The 17,223-nt window shown below is 37.8% G+C and overlaps 1 protein-coding gene across 4 annotated transcripts in view; it reads right to left on the minus strand.

Moving 5' to 3' along the window:
• csmd1 (CUB and Sushi multiple domains 1) overlaps positions 1–17,223 on the minus strand; it is a 1,478,446-nt gene that overhangs the window by 480,904 nt on the left and 980,319 nt on the right. For all 4 annotated transcript variants that reach the window (XM_062969106.1, XM_062969107.1, XM_062969108.1 and 1 more), the window contains one exon: positions 8,195–8,307. In XM_062969106.1, the coding sequence (XP_062825176.1) occupies positions 8,195–8,307 (113 nt within the window). The remainder of the gene's footprint in view (positions 1–8,194; positions 8,308–17,223) is intronic.

The raw sequence follows: 17,223 nt of genomic DNA on the forward strand, positions 1-17,223 counted from the left end.
TTATTAACTTGACTATCTCATCAGCCAAAAGGGGGAATCCTCACCGCTGTCCAGTATGGAGGGTTTTGGAGATTTCTTAAGTCCTTTTTAGTTGATTTTATTCTGGTTTAAATTGTATCATACATCATTGTATCATTTATACTGTTGTATTTATTGTATAATTTAAAATTATTTTATATTACTGTTTAGATTTAAATGTTGTGTTAAATTATTCCCTCTTGCAATGGAGAAATGAAAACCAGTTTTTTCCCATTGCCAGATCTTTTCTTGAGCTATGTAATTTTTATCTGATCCTCACATGGGGAGAAAGCCTCCAGGGTCAGGGTACAGTTGAGTGAAGATCCAGAAGGTTACAACTTTGTACGATCCTCTTTCAACTTTATCCTGTGGAAGCTTTATGCATGTAATGCCTCGAAATAAAGAAGTATCAGTATATTGTGACTGAGAACTCAAGTGTTTTTAAAGATTAAAAAGCCCAATGTGTCTATAGGACGAGATCATATTGGCATTATGGTACGGAGGCTTCCGTTGTCTCCCTATTGCCCAGTTTGCTTCTGCAGAATTCTGGGAAATGTAGTTTAGGTTGGACCTTTGGAATTCTCTGCTAGAGAGGTCCTCAGCTTCCTTAAACGACATTTCCCAGAATTCTGCAGATGCAAACAGGGTGATAGGGAGACGAAAGACTCCATTATATAAGGCTGTGATCACCAAACTCATAGATTTACTATTTGGTTTGGGGTATTTATCTAATTTAAAGATAAATCAAGAAAATTTTGGCAGAGGAAATATAAATATGTGATGTAGAAAATGTAAGAGAAAAATGGCTTTTATAGAAGCCCAACACACAAAAAAAAAATCTAATGAGGTATATTAAATAGTCCCAGTAGTTCTTTATCAAAAATACGTGCTACAATGATCTGATGGCAGATAGCACTTGTAGATGATTGGACACTTAGTGACCTTGTACAAATGGCTGATTGCACTCTTATGTGATTAGATAATTCCTGGCAATGTATAAAAGGCTAATAAAACTTATTGTTAATTGGCTGATAAGAGAAAGCCAGTTATGGGAAACACTCCTGGTAGGTATATATCAAGATAAAGAGGAGTCAGAGCATAAAAACTGCCTCCAGAGATGTGAAAGATTGCCTGTTTATGGCAGCATCCAATGAGATCATCCCAAGCTGTCTTTGGCACATTATTTTGCTACTGATGCTGTTTCAGTTTGGTGAAAGCTGAGAAATAATTTTAAAATGATGGTGAGAGAAGGAGAGATAACCTCCCCACTAAATATTAAATAAGGTATAACAGATGCTTATGTTTTGCTATGCCTATGTAAATGTATGTTTTCTTCACAGATGCCTGGTGGAGAAAAAAACAGATAAAAATGATGCTTGCTTTCTTGCTAAACCCTTGTACTAGCAGTTTCTTCTGACCAGTTGTACCTGTTGGTTAACTCCTTGACATAGCCTCAGAGTTCACCCCAGTTTAAGGTTCTTCCCATGACCTTGTAGCACCTTAACTTCCTTCTTGTTTACAAGTTTCACTCAGTGCACTTTGCCCAGCTCATTTTATGTTTTTATTGCTGTTTTTCATGTGTTTTATAATGATTGTGATTTTTTAAATACCTTTTAAATTTATTTGTGTATTTTCATATTTGATATTTGTATTTGATGTCACTGTATGCTGGTTTTATATCTGTGAGCCGCCCCGAGTCCCTCTGGGGAGATGGTGACGGGGTACAAAAATAAAATTATTATTATTATTATTATTATTATTATTATTATTATTATTATTATTATTATTATTATTATTGTGAATGTAGATCACCTATGGTGCTCTTTCAGCAAAACTTTCTTAGATGAATGTGATATGTTTGACTCCTTCCATATAATGCAACATGTGATAAGAATGTGCCTAAAGATGGGGAAATCCATGTTTTCCTTGAGATGTAGGTATTTACAGCTTTGTTTATATTAATAAAACAACTCCAGAGATTGCCAAACTGTTTTCTCATTCTGCCATATTAAATATTCCAAAAATCTATTAAAAGTGCCTAAATGGAGAGTTGTGAAATCTATCTTTTCAGTCTATATAGAAGCTTGGTTAACCAGAAGGTGATAAGGGGTTACAAATTGTCAATTACCATTAGCCTCTCAGACTAAAGAGATGTGGTGTTGAATCATACTTGTTTGAATACATTGATATGGAAGAGGAAAAAGAGAAAGCTATACAAGAGAGAGAAATTAACACATTGTACAATGAGGTCCCATGTTTAGAACCCCCTTTTCCAGCATAAGAGTTTTCATATGTCTTACCACCACCATTCTCAGACAACATTCACATTATGGGAGGGGATACAGCTGGGACAAGATTATTTTAGAATGAGAAAAAAGAGCCAATATGTTCACTCAGGAATCAGCAGTGAGTTCCATGTAATTCTCTGTAAGTCCTATAACATATTGTGAAATCTAATGGTGTAGAAATCTAATGTCATATATTTGGAAATTGACATCATAAATTATGCTGACTATATTAACCTATGAAAAATCTATGACACAGAAATATTAATTAATCAGATAAGCATATGATTCAAAAATCTGAAATAAAGAAGAATTCAGTTCTTTGTTTTATTGGTAACAACAATATTTTTTCAGTGTATGTATAAAAACTATGGTAGTTGGCATTTGTTTTCCCTTTCCTAAAAACATACTTTCTAGTTGCTTATTACAAAAGTTTGCCATAGTTTCAAAACATACTTGAGAAAGGTCATCTTTGAAATCTTAACTATAAATAAGACTTCTAATGGATTTCTCCAAAGAATGTTTATCACAAGGAAATGAAGTAAATGCTTTCAAAATGTGCAAATTAATTGTTGAAGTGGACAGTGGTGGGGAATGATGATCTGCAGAAACTTTCCAATGCTTCTTTACATGCATGGATTCTTTCTTTTAAGTGAAATGGATGGGGACCTGCAAATACACACAGGAGCTTTGCCAGTTTATTGGCATAGACACAGATAAGAAGAACTCCGGATTGTGATGCATGATACACACAAGCATGCTCTCTCTGCCAAATAGAACACAGTTTACATCCCTTGCCCACAAGAAAAAATGTTTTACTATAATATTTGTTTCCTTCTGTTCAGATTTTCCAAAGAGAAAAGTCCTTCCTAAAGCTTCAATCATATTTGACTGTGGGATTATCTATTTGTTAAAGTCTGAATTATTCAATATACCGTATATACTCGAGTATAAGCTGACCCAAATATAAGCTGAGGCACATAATTTTATCACAAGAAAACTAGGAAAACATTGACACAAGTATAAGCCGAGAGTGGTAAATTTCAGAAAAATAGAAACCAATAAAATTACATTAATTGAGGCATCAGTAGGTTAAATATTTTTGAATATTTACATAAAACTCTAAGATAAGACTGTCCAACTCTGATTAAATCATTATTCTCATCTTCTTCAATGTAAATGCCCTTACGTATCCTTTTAATAATAACAGAGTAAAATAATAAATGTAATACTAACAATAATAATATCAGAGTAAAATAAGAAATGTATTATTATTAATAAGAATAGAGTAAAATAAATGTAACACTAACAATAATAATGGAGTAAAATAATAAATGTAATAATACCAATAAAAATAGAGAAAAATAATAAATGTACCATATATACTTGAGTATAAGCCAGCCAGGACCCTCACTCGAGTATAAGCCTAGAAGGGCTTTTTCAGTCCTAAAAAAGGGCTGAAAAACTAGGCTTATACTCGAGTATATACAGTAATAAAAGAGAAGAGGAAGATAATTTGTGGTACAAAATGAATCAAAACATGTTATGTGTCTCTGATCTACTATTTGTTACATGACCACAATATATCTGATTTAAACATCTTGAGATAGAGATCACTGGTGTTCAGTTGAAAGGATGCAATTAAAGGGTATGAACCCTTTTTGAGTCTTATTACCATCACCTATAAAAAGGCTCTTGATATCCACATTCATGTGGCAGAGCCAAACAAGATAAAGAAGTGGAGTTACTCCAATGTAATGATACTCTAAATATCAATGCCAGGGCCATGAAATCAGAAGCAGTCCAGATGCTGCATTTGGACTTCTGAGACCATTATCTAGTATTTAAAAGGGGGAATGAACTGGCAACATTAGAAAGAATTTCGTTGCTCAGCTGATTTTTCTTTTTCTTTTTAAAGAACAACGATAAAGGAATATATCATGTGACTAAGAACAAGCTGATTTTCAAGGAAACTGCATTTACTTGAACCTAATGCTCAATTTTTGGCTAAATCATCTTCCCAAAATTAGGGTGTGCGTTAGATTTGCACAATATGGTAATCTCAGTGCTGAGCCAAAGCAAAAGGGGAAGCCGTTTCAGGGTCTCCTGGAGCTCCTATTTGAGGGATGCTATTTCTAATTTAACTGCTGTGGTTCAATTCTATGCCATCCTGGAATTTGTACTTTGCGGAGGCATCAGCATTCTACATGATCCCAAATTGCAGCCCCCATGGTCCCACAGAATTAAGCTAGGGCAGTTAGTGGATTCATTCTACAGCATAGATACTCTCACCAACTTTTAAAAGTGCAAAGAAAAGCGATGGATCTCATCAAGTGGAATATCAACATAGCAATGGAATGTTACCTTTGATAACTCTAGCATATTGTGAGGATTTATAGAACTGGAAATGATTTCAAATGAAGCTGTTTTATCCTGACTAGTGAGTTTAAAATAAAGCTGAAAGTTGTGTCTTGAGAGCAACCAACAATAGGTATCATTTCACTTTCAATTAGCTTGAGGGCTGCTGCAGTGTGGGAAGCAATATTGAATAAAAGCTAAATTCTCAAGATTAAATCTTTCACTCGTAAAGATAGCCTACAAAAGCTTTGCCACAATTGCACCTTAATCTCTTTTAATCAATCTTTCAAACATCTGAAACTGAATTAATCCTGTACAGGCATTTTTGATCAGATGGCTTACTTAAGACCATTATTTTTATAATTTCTTATGATATGCTTGTTCTCCCATAAAATTGATTATGTTAGTCCAACAAATACATTGTAGAAAGAATTGCCAGCCATATAAAGGGAGACCTCACAGTCAGATACCTTTCAAATACATGTTATTTAGTATTTAATTTTGTTTTTCATACTACTGTGACTGCAGCCATGTTCACAAACTGACTTACTCCTAATGAATTCAATATAATTTAACTTATTGACCTGTGCCCAACTTATATTTATGTGGGATTTTTAATTCTATTTTTTATGTATTAGGATCCAGAGATATCATTCTTCACTCATTTTAAAGGATCCAGCAAGTAGTTTTAGCAATTATTTTCTTACTACAAGAAACCTTTCTAAGGGTGAAATTTTCAAAGACTATTCACAGTCCAGGACTTAATCTGTCCAAAATTCACTTGTGACTTTTTTGTGCGGAACACAGCAATTTCTACACAGAAAACACTTCTGCAGAGAAATTTTATTTCCTGTGCTATGTACCAAACAAAGGGCATTGCTATGGATGCCTACAAACATCTAAAAACTTTGACTCAGAGAAGACCTTTTAGGACTAAGCTGCTTCTAAGGAAGACATCAATCTCACAAAAATCCAAAGAATGTCAGGCTGAATCCAATTATTAGCCCCAACTACAGTGGACTCACTGAATTACTGGAATCTATGCAGATATTTGATTGTCAAATTCCCATTAGTTCAATGAATCTAGTTAAATTGGTGTAACAATTGGATTATTCCTATATTTTCTTAGATTTCTTCCTAAAAATCAATTTCACATGTGGGAGGGATTGGAAATTGGCAAACAAACAAACAAACAAACGGCAGCTGGTTATATTAAATAGGTCACATGAAGTCTCAGAAAATTTTAACCATGGAAGTAAAATTAATCTTCTGAGAATCTGTATCTACAAATGGTTTCCATAAACAGTTAATCTGTATAGTACTAATTAGTCTGAAGCTGAGGAATTATGTCAACATATAAACCTAATCATGGCTATATCCATTTAAATGAATGGGAAGTGTAGTACTTTGCCTTTCCCCACTATTTTAAGACTTCTCCAAAAAAGTTGTGTTGCTTAGAGTGACTCTTAATTGCAAATAGATATGCTAATTACTGCAATGTATGGCAAACATACATGCAAAACCAAAAACCCTCCCAAAAACCTATGCTTGTAAGGAAAGTTTTGAAAACATTTGAGATTCCTAACCCCATGTGTGCAAACAACTGACATCCCCTTATTTTCTTTTTTCCTTTAATCATAGAAGTTGATTCAGGGGAATGATTTATCAGGTAGAGAGAGAAATCAATAAACATTCCATTATACAAAAATTGCTTTTTGATAAATATTCTTCTGGGCAAACACAAAAAATGACAACAGCAAAGCTCTCATTTTCTCATGAAACAGATATTTTAATAAAGATGCCAGAAAGAACCCTCCACCTATCTTAAGCAAGGACTTCTATTGCAGTGCTGAGAAAGAGACAGGTTTCTAAATGGTAAAACTTGAATACTGGAAGTTCCATTATATCAAACTAACACATAAATAAATAATACATTAATGTGCAATGAAGGCAAATATAATCCAGGGACTTGTCTTATAAATATTTTTTCTTTGCACCCTATTCACGACATTGAAAACCAGTCCTTTAAGTACCTAGTCCTTGCCAAGTAATAACCAACCATATTTTATCCAGCTTGAAATAGGTCATCCAAGTCATGTGAATGAGTTGGCCATAATTATTTGGGGTCACCCAAAATCTTTCAAGAAAATGGAAGTTACCTTATGGAATTTCTCATCTATAACTCTTCTCGTCCATAGCATTGTTTCCTAAACTGTGGTCCCCTTAGCTCAGTGTTGGGGCCACCAAGAATTTGCCAACAATAAAGGTTTTCTGAGTTCCATCCATTTACACAAATCTGTTAGCAGCAATGTGCAGCATTTACAGTGGACTCTACAGATAAAGCTTAAACTGTACTCCATAAAAAGAAAAAATGAGCCTGTTTGACAAGCCTTGCACATGCTGATTTATTATCAGGAAATGTTGATTTTATACCTATTTTATATATCTATATATAAAATTTGTCAGGCAAATAGGAGTCACGAGTGGAAAAATGTCTAAGAAGCCTTGGTCTATAGTACTATAATCCAGATGTATATGAAGGCCCCATTAAATAAATTTAGCTTGGTGTCCAAAAATATTATACATAGCACATCCTTTCAGTACTGTTCGAAGACCCACTTATTTTCACACTTGGCATGAACTTGCACAGGAACAGATTCCTACTCAAGTAGAGAGATGGAAGGAAGAAAGAAAAACCTCACTGCTTATTTTCAAGCCATTTTTCAAACATTCAAGTCAAATACTCATGAAGACTTGTGATGTCTGCAGTTGGTCTGCACAAAGGGAATGAAGCCACTGGGTGTTCTTTGGACTCTCAAAAGGCTTCCCTTCCAAACCCCAGGACTCGGGGGACAAGACACTGAAGCTATGTACAACACTTCAAGAAGGTTCACATACTTTGTGCCAGTTTCCCATAGGAAATCCAGAAAGTTAATTGATGACTTTCTCATGTTTTGGACAGCATCTTCCATAATTCATGAGTATTGGCTTTGCTTGCTGGAGTTATAGTCCAAAACATGGAGGGGATAGGTTAAAGAAAGCATCCACCAATTTCATTATTTCCCAATATTAACATGCTTGGACACTGATATCATAACTGTTAGAAACTTTGGTAGAAGTCCAAATATTATTTAAGTTCGCTGTTCAAATTTAAATATGAGTGCAAGAGGGGTTATAGTAACAAAAATAATTTAAGACACACTCTATAGTACTTATTCAGATATAAGGAAGTGTCTGGCCTAATACAAGAGGGAGAAATTGATATAAATATTGGCTGTGATCTATTCCAGATGAGAAATAAATGATATGCCATAGTCAATAAATGGAAATAAATACAGCAGCAATTATGGGACTATTAAAAACATTTTCAGTTTGATTCAATATTTTTGAGTGGCAATAGCTGCTGTTCCAACTTGGCAAGGATTTTACTCTCATCTGCTTATTCTCCAGACATTTGCACTACCATCACTTCCTTTGGACATTTTTTAAAAAAATAGATTTCAACTACTGACAGGTTCCTGTGTAATTCTTACCTTGGAACTGGGCATTAAATCCTTTCCTCCGGTGATTACTGTCAGAAGTGAAATGGAGCCTTAACCAATTTTTGCTGCTGATGACAGGAGAGGGCAGATTCATGCCAGTCAACCTGGAGGGAAAATGGATTAAAAAAAAAATAACAAAACCTCATCAAGCTTGTTATTACAGTAAAACATTTATATCAAAACACATACCCAGCATTAATAAAGACATACAATTACAAAAGTATTCTTGACATGTTAATTCTCTATCTACTAGACTATTCTAGCACTTCCTAGTTTTTATTTAATTTCAAAATAACCAACTATCTGTTATACAATAATTAAACAGATGGTAAAACAGCAAAATAACCAATTTTTCTTTATCTCTCAAAAAATGTGATTTCATCTAGCAGTTTATCAAATGTAATGTTAATTTTCAACCGAAAGCAGAAATAAACACGGTAGAAAACTATGTGGGTTGAACTAGGAGTATGAAATTGATGAAGAGGAACAAGATGTGCAGGGAATCAGTCCTATTTCTCAGGATTCATTTCTGTCAACCTGATCTATCCTATGGGTAGATCCTTGAAAAGTGCCTATGGAGTGCCACAAGGCTGCATTTGCATTGGGGCGTCAGAGAGGGAGGTTGGGCCTGGCTGGCTGGCTGTGCTGTGTGGGTGTGATGGGTGGCTATTTCTGCTGCGACATAGTCTTGCAGCACCTTGCAGCATGGTGCTGTTGCTGCCTGAGTGCCTGCCTGGCCTTGGGGTCCAGGCAACCATTGAAGAAAAGGGGTGGTGGAATGGGAAAGGGGCGAGAGGGTCCTTTTTTTCTTTTAATTTTTTTTAAAAAAATAATTAGGAGAAGTTAACTAAATAAAAGTTTCATTTTTGATAAGAAAGGTGTGGGTTGGGACCGGGAGGGAGAAGAGTGTGACACATTTTTTAAAAATTCAATAGCATAGGCTATAGCCGTAGGTGAGGGCCAGGGCACTCAAACACCAAACATGTCCTCTTTGTTTTGCATGTGTTTGGGTGGGTCTGGGTAAAGCAAAGAGTCTGCCAAGTTACATTCTCTTCCTGGGTGTTTGCTTGCGTGGGGTTGTGTAGTCCTACAAGACCCATCATCGCTCCAGAATCCCAGTCACCGGAGTGGGCTCCAAGTTACATTCTCTGCCTGGGTTCAAAAAACAAGTCCCTTTCGCAGTTTGTGTGTGTTTGTTTACCAAATTTGATCAGGATAGCTCAAAAAATGAGGGCGGGAGAGTCCTGTAAAGTCCCCCCCCCCCATGCTGTTTTTGTGCATGCGCATCCGCCATTAACAAATTAATTATGGATATTTTGAATTTTCATAAAGTTGCAAATTTTTTGGTTCAAAAATCGGAAATGACTTTAAAAACGAAGCACCAGCACCCCCTAGTTTTGGAGCGAGTACTGAACCATTTTTTCATGGATCGCACATGCCTAGAGCTTATTACACACAAACAAGAGCTCACTTAACCAATTCAGGATCAATGCAGAAAGATCTCTTTGTTCCAGTTAAAATGAATGATTATTACAACTTAATCTTGTGGTTATATGTACTACAGAAACTCAAGGTACACATTAAATCAGTATTCACTGAACAAGCTATTGGTGAAGTAGGTATTCAGAAGGATGGACTGCAGTGCATACAGCTTGGGTGTAATGTTTCAATGGCAGCTTCAAAAAAAATCTTTGGACTAAATCCAATGAAATTGTATTCAATAAATGAAACACGTCCAACAAAGGAAACTTGCCTGAATTCATCTCATTTTTAGAATGCTCCATGATATGAACATTTACCTAATACAGCTGAATGAGGATATCATCATTATTTTTTAAAAAAATCAAACAAACCCATATATATTTTACTAACTTTTATAAAAGATGGTGTTGTCATTATATCATTCAAACTGATAGATACATAGTTATAATTATCATATATATGTTACTGAAGCAATAATTGGACGAATATTCTAACTGATATCTTATTTTAATGCAGTGTGTGTTGTGACTGCGCCTTCGGGGATTATGGTTGATGGTGATGGGATGCGAAGAGGAAGAAAAAACCCTTGTGATGAGGGTTCACTGGAGGAGTTGCGCAGGAAGCGACTTAGAGAGCTATATGGGGGATCTTCTGAGGAAGATTCAGATGAGGAGTTTGGGGAAATGGATGCTGAGGAACAGGTGGTGGCTGGGGAAGCGGGCACTGAATGGGCACAGCCACCGGAGATGTCTGGGGATTTGGGGCCTATGGATACTACTGAACCTGGGGTTTCTGCAGGAGCTGATCCCACTTGGGATGCTTGGAGAAGGGAGGATGGTTCTTTAAGTGTTCATGGGGCTAAGTGTGGGCAGGATGATTGGGACTCCGACGAATTGCTAGGTACTCCGGATCCACGAGCTCTAGCTGTGTGGAGTTCGGACTCTGAGTAGATTTGGGACACCTGGTGTTTGGGTGTGTTTGGTCACCCAGGAGGAAGGGGAATAAAATGGGAATGTTTGGCCACTGCACTTTGTGTGTGGCAAGGTGTTGCTGAGGCGCCATTGGGATCTCTGTGTTTCCGTGAAGACTGGACTTGGACTGTGATTCGGATGTAAGTTATCTGGGACTGCTCTGCAGCAGAGGGATGGAACTGTGTGGGTTTCCCTGGACTGCATTCTGATTACTATTTCTAGCTGCTGATACCATCTGGCTTGGCTCTCGCTGTGTCTTATCGTGGACCTGGTTTGGATGACTGCACCCTCTTCGGACTTTGGATTGAATTTGACCTGGCTTCTGTCTTCGCCCTCTGACTGACGACTACTCCCAGCTTCTGACTACTGGTTTGCCTTTCGGAATTTGCTGCTGCCTCCTGACCTGACCTTGGATTCTCCTGATGATGGCTATTCATCATCCCTTTGAAGCTCTCGGCTTTATCTGCACCGTGGAAGCAGTTTACTGCTCTTCTAGTTTGTTAGTTTTCAAGCCAGTTTGCTGGGGTTTTTTTGGGGAACTATCCCTTTAAATCCACAGAGCCGGCTGTCTGTTTTCAGAAATGGTTTGGAGCCAAAAGAGGCTTTTGCACTTTCAGTTATACTCTGCAGCTTCTGGAAGGTTTCAAGTCTTCGTTTATTTTGCATATTTTCTAGCAGTCAACTCAATTTGTTCTCCAAAGCTGAATTGAAGCGTCTTTTAGTTTTTATTGAATGCCAGCGTGGGAAAATAACATGGCTTGTTTTTGAGTTATTTTTGTCCAAACTACTCTTGAAACACTGATAAGTGAAGTGTTTCAAGGATACCTTCTGTGTTTATGTTATTTCTGGTTTATCTTTTGAATAAACTCTGTTTTGTTTGTTAACTGGCATCTGACTCTTGACAGTGTTGCTGTAAGTGTATACCATTTCTAAAATCTCATTTTAGTGATACCTTCCCCTCATTGTTCGGTCATGATGCATTGTGAAATGGCTGGTTACACTATTCATATACTGTAATGCACCATAGTTTCAAAATCCCTTTTATATGTGTTCTTTAATGCACTATAGTTTTAAATTCTTAATCCTGGTTGGCCAAATAACTAACCTACTCAGTTTAATAATGAGTATCTAGGGACAGTTGGGTAGACACATTGAGGAAATTATTTCTCTTAACTTCTGTAGATGATTCAGGCTCCATCTACACTCCCACATAATCCAGTTTCAGAATGCAATTTAGCTGCATTAAACTGGATTATATGAGTCTACAATGTCATATAATGCAATTCAATGCAGTTAAACTGCATTCTGAAACTGAAATATATGGCAATGTTGATGGTACGCCCAAAGTCTTTCATTTTTTGACAATGTCTTGCTTAGAATAAAAGCTTTCTTTTGCAGCTCTCTGTCCCTTACACTCTCTTTTCACATGTGTTTTGTTGGGTGTCCATATACATATGGAATCTTCCCTTCTCCAAGGAATCTCCCATTGCATTACTAGTCATTGGGTGGCGGCTAGTCTATGCAGTCTAAAAATTCTATTCCAGAGTAGGAGTAAAACCCCATACAAAGCTATCTTTAACATCATTGTTACTGTAGTAGGAGCTTTAGACCTTTCTTCATTAAACATGAAGCTTTGAAAAGGCATCCATCCATCCAGATACATTTTGCTGAACACACATATCAATGATAAAAAACCTTGATAAGTAACAGCAGCATCTTCAGACCTTACTGTTTTGACACATGAAAAAGTTGAGCTTTGGAAGCAAGGTTTATTTGCATGGCTTTAACTTTAAAAAGCAGCCAAAATGCACTCAATAAACTGATAAAGCACCATCCAAGACAGCCAAAGAACATCAGCAACAGGGAGCTTGGAGGAAAGGGCAGTGTTTGTCTGCTACAGGCTGCCTTTGACATCAGCTCCTGGTGCCTGGCTCCTTCCAGACTCAGGCCTTGACTGCCTGGCTGAAGCAAGGCCCAGCAGAAATACCTGCTGCCTCCAGAGGCTGGGACATAAAAGGAGGATGCTGGCACGGGCCCAGTCACCCAGCACCATCCAAGACAGCCAAAGAAGACTTTAAGATTATGATGGGAGGGAGGGGGGGCTAGTAGGGTGTATCTAGATGCTGTTTTAAGTTTTAATATGTTAATGGTTTTAAATTGTATTTATATGTTTATTGTTTCTATTATTTTACGTTTTTTTAATTTGCTTTGTATAATGAGGCATTGAATTTTTGCCTAAATGTATATTGTATGCTGCTCTGAGTCCCCTACGGGGTGAGAAGAGCGAGATAGAAATGAAGTTAATAATAATAATAATAATAATAATAATAATAATAATAATAATAAATAATTGCATATGAACACAGAATTTGAGGCACATGGCTAAAGTCTATGGAAGATTGTCCTCATCCATATAACTAAGCAATATGGTTTGAATAGCTACCATATGGTTCCTGGTAACATGGATTATCCAAGCGGATGCCATTATTATTTATTTATTTCGTGTCAAAAGCATTGTACAACAAATACATTTCAAATAATGGAAACAAAAAAATGAAATCACAAGCAACTAAATAGTTTTGGACCAAAAGCGGGCAACAGCAACTGCATTGTCTGTAGCTTTAAACAAATCCTCCTCCGTACATGAGGCAGGGCATTGTGGGCAAGCATACATATGCTGAGTTGTTTGTTCAGCTCCACAGTCACACAAGGTGGAGGATTCCTCCAGGTAGTGCCACCTTGCCAAGTTGTCTTTTGATCTGCCCACTCCACTTTTGAGTCTGTTCAGGGACTTCCAAGTTGCCCATTCCTGGTTTGCCCCTGGAGGAAGACCCTCATGGGGGGCATACAGTTGGGATTGCCAGGTTTAGCTGCCCAGAGGGACACCCTTGCTGTTGCTGGAGGAACATCAAGAGGAGTGGTGGTTCTCATGAAGCCCTTCCTTGATTTGAGTCTACTGGGAGGAGGCTGATAGTCATGCAGTGGGTGGCTTTCACAATGTTCAACCTTTTTTCTCTCACCGTTAGCAGCAACTTCCCGTCGCACGTCAGGAGGGGCAATGCCAGCTAACCTGTAGAGTTTATCAACAGGTGTAGGTTTAAGGCATCCCGTGATGATTCTGCATGTTTCATTCAGTGCTATATCCACTTGCTTTGCATGGGCAGACTTGTGCCAAACAGGACAGGCATACTCTGCAGTTGAGAAAGACAAGGCCAGGGCTGATGTTCTTATTACTTGTGGGTCTGCTCCCCATGCGCTGCCAGTCAGTTTCCGCAGGATGTTATTGCGTGCAGCTACTTTGTGCTTGGTGTTCATGCAGTGTTTCCTATATGTTAGTGTTTGGTCTAAGGTGACACCAAAGTATTTAGGATGGAAACAGTGTTCGAGCTCTTGGCCTTCCCAAGTAACTTTCAGTTTCCTGTTGGCTTCGCGGTTACGTAGGTGGAAAGCACACACTTGTGTCTTGGCAGGGTTAGGCTTCAGGTGGTTCTCTTTGTAGTAGCTGGAGAGATCTTTCAAGGCATTGGTGAGTTGCTTTTCAACTGTTTCAAAATCTTTTGCTTGTGTTGTAAGGCCAAGGTCATCAGCATATATAAAGCTCTTTGTGAGTGGTGGTAGTGGCTGATCGTTTGTGAAGATGTTAAATAAGGTCGGTGCAAGAACGCTGCCTTGGGGTAAACCATTCTTTTGCCTCCTCCATCTGCTTTTCTGGCCCTGAAACTCCACATAGAAGCTGCGGTTTACTAAGAGGGTCTGGACAGTTTTTGTAAAGTCAAAGTCCCGGGTGATATGGTAGACTTTATGCAGCATTTTTCTATGTTGCACCGTGTCATAGGCTGCCGTAAGGTCCACAAAAACTGTTCCCGTGATGCAGCCTTTCTCGTAGCCTTCCTCGATATGTTCAGTCAGATGAAGAATTTGACCTGTACAGTTTTTCCCTGGTCTGAAACCTGCTTGTTGTGCAATAAGCTTGGGTTCGATAACAGGTCCTAGTCGATTTAATAGCATCCTCTCATAGACTTTATATAGATGACATAAGAGGGAGATTGGTCGATAGTTCCAGGCATTGGAGGCATCCATGAGATAAATTAAGATAGATATTGTGAAGAAACAAGTTCATTTACTTTCCCAGCCAATCTCAAATATTCAAATTCAGAGGGAAATGTTCACCTGAAATAAGAATAGCTAAATTATTCCATCTCTATTCAATGTTTTAAATACATTGGATAGCTCATTTGCAAATTCTGTTTGTTAAAAATATATCTTAAAATCGTTAAACCATTTCATATTCAGCACTGCTTTTGACCACCAATTAATGCTAAAACTATATTTTTCAGCCATGGGTTACTTCCTTTCAATTAAAAGCATATCCTTGAGGCAGTAAGTCTATTATGGTTTGGTGCATAAAACATTCACCTGCAAGACAAAACATTGATCCTTCTTGACTTTGTACTGTGCAAGCTAATTTACCTCTCAGTTTCTCTGTTTTATTTTCTCTTTGTCTCTTGCTTGTATAAAATGTAAGGATGTTTATTCTTTTCTTTTCTAACCCAGGGGACTTTTTTTTTACTATGTATTTGGCACTGTGGTTAATATAATGAAACCATGACCTCCTCGGGGACTTGTAGGCTACTGAAAGCAATTCACAAATACATAAACCCAGACAGGATAAAATAACATAATAAATCATTTGCATGGACTGCTTGCCTGGTAAGGCTAAAGATAAAACAGGGATGTCCTCAACAATCTTGTGTTAGGAAGCTGAAACAATATTGTCATCCTGCCTTCCATTTTGTGTTTACCTTGTACTTGAGAAACTTCCTGCTCTCATGTTCTTTATATATTGTACTTAATTTTGTGTTCATAGTATATTACCTGAATGTATGTTATTTTGTGTCCAATGAGCCCAAAGGCATCCAAGCTGCACAATGGACTATACATATACACATACTGAATGGGTCACCTCTCACATAAACATCTCTGAGCCCTGTCCTTAGGTCTTTCCTCCATCAAAAGCAGGATGTGTGGCAGATAGAACAAAAAGCCTTCTCATATGTTTAGGCATTCCATCAAATGTTTTGGCATTCCATCTCTAGTATGAAGTGATTCAGGATTTGCATTTGGCTCAGCAGCATTATGGTCCCAAGATGTTTTGGCTTTCAGCTCCCAGAAATTCTAACAGCTGGTAAACTGTCTGGGATTTCTGGGAGTTGTAGGCCAAAAACATCTGGGGACCCCAGGTTGAGAACCACTGATATAAAGTATATCAATGACAACTTTTACAATTGTATTTGATGCAATCTGGTTCTTGTCTTTTGGAATTCTGCTTCCATGGTTTTCATGAGGAAGGACTGCTTCAACCTCTATGGACAAGGATGGGAGCAGCCGACATGTTACTGCATGTCAGATCAGGCTGCATGTCATATTTTGCCACTACATGAGAAAATAATATACTACTGCAGAGGTTCCCAACATTTAGTCCTCCAGGTGTTTTGGACTTCAGCTCCCACAATTCCTAACAGCTGGTAAACTGACTGGGATTTCTGCAGGTTGGAATTCAAAACACCTGGAGGACCAAAGGTTGAGTACCACTGTACTAATGTATTGAGGTATGAAACCACTTTTCTGTCTGCCAACAAGTCAGAATGGGCTGATTCAGAGAATAGCTTTCTTTGGTCATTATTATGAGGCTGAAAAAAATGGAAGGTTCTTCTAAAGTGAAATAATTAGTACATTTGCATCATCCAGTGAAGGACCTAAGTATTAAGTTAAATTTCAGCCTGCAAATAGATACATGTATATGAATTATTCACACATGTATACATAAAATAGAAACTTCAAGGAGTGAAAAGGTGTCCCTTAATAAATTTATGTTATTGCCTCTTTCAGAGGAAGTGGAGAGTCTGTCTTTGAAGCTCTCATTAGATCGTTAAAGAAGTAAAACTGCAGTTATCTTATTAAAATTTCCAACTTAGCCAGATTTTCTAGTCAAATAACCAATCTTTCAAGAGGAGGAAAGGGGCTTTGTAATTTCTCAACTTAGACTGAAATCATCATGCATAATTATTATTTGCCAGAAGTGAAGCATGCTATCTTTTTTTCTTTTATTATACAGACCTCGCACTGAGAAAGCAACTGTTGTGAATGTACCTCTGGAGACTGTGAATGATAGTGGTGGGATCAGGAGAGGAAGGAAAAACCCTCGCGAGGATGGCTCGTTGGAGGATTTGTTTAGGAAGAGGGTCAGGGAGACTGATGGGAAGTCTTCTGAGAAAGATTCAGATGGGGATTCTGAAGTGGAAATGGATGCTGGGGAACAGGTATTAACGGAGGAATTGGGCACGGACTGGGCACGGGCATCGGAGATGCTTGGGGAGGAATCAGGTCCCATGGATACTGCTGATGCTGGGGAAGCTTGGGTGTCTTCAGAAGCAGACCCCACTTGGTCTGCTTGGAGGAGTGAAAGGGGGTCCACAGGTGCAGATAGGGTTGGGCATGGGCAGGATGATTGGGACTCCAATGAAGAATTCAGAACACCTGACCCAAGGGCGTTGGCTGTGTGGAATT

Source organism: Anolis carolinensis, chromosome 1 (assembly GCF_035594765.1).
Source record: "Anolis carolinensis isolate JA03-04 chromosome 1, rAnoCar3.1.pri, whole genome shotgun sequence".
NCBI classification, from domain to species: domain Eukaryota; kingdom Metazoa; phylum Chordata; class Lepidosauria; order Squamata; family Dactyloidae; genus Anolis; species Anolis carolinensis.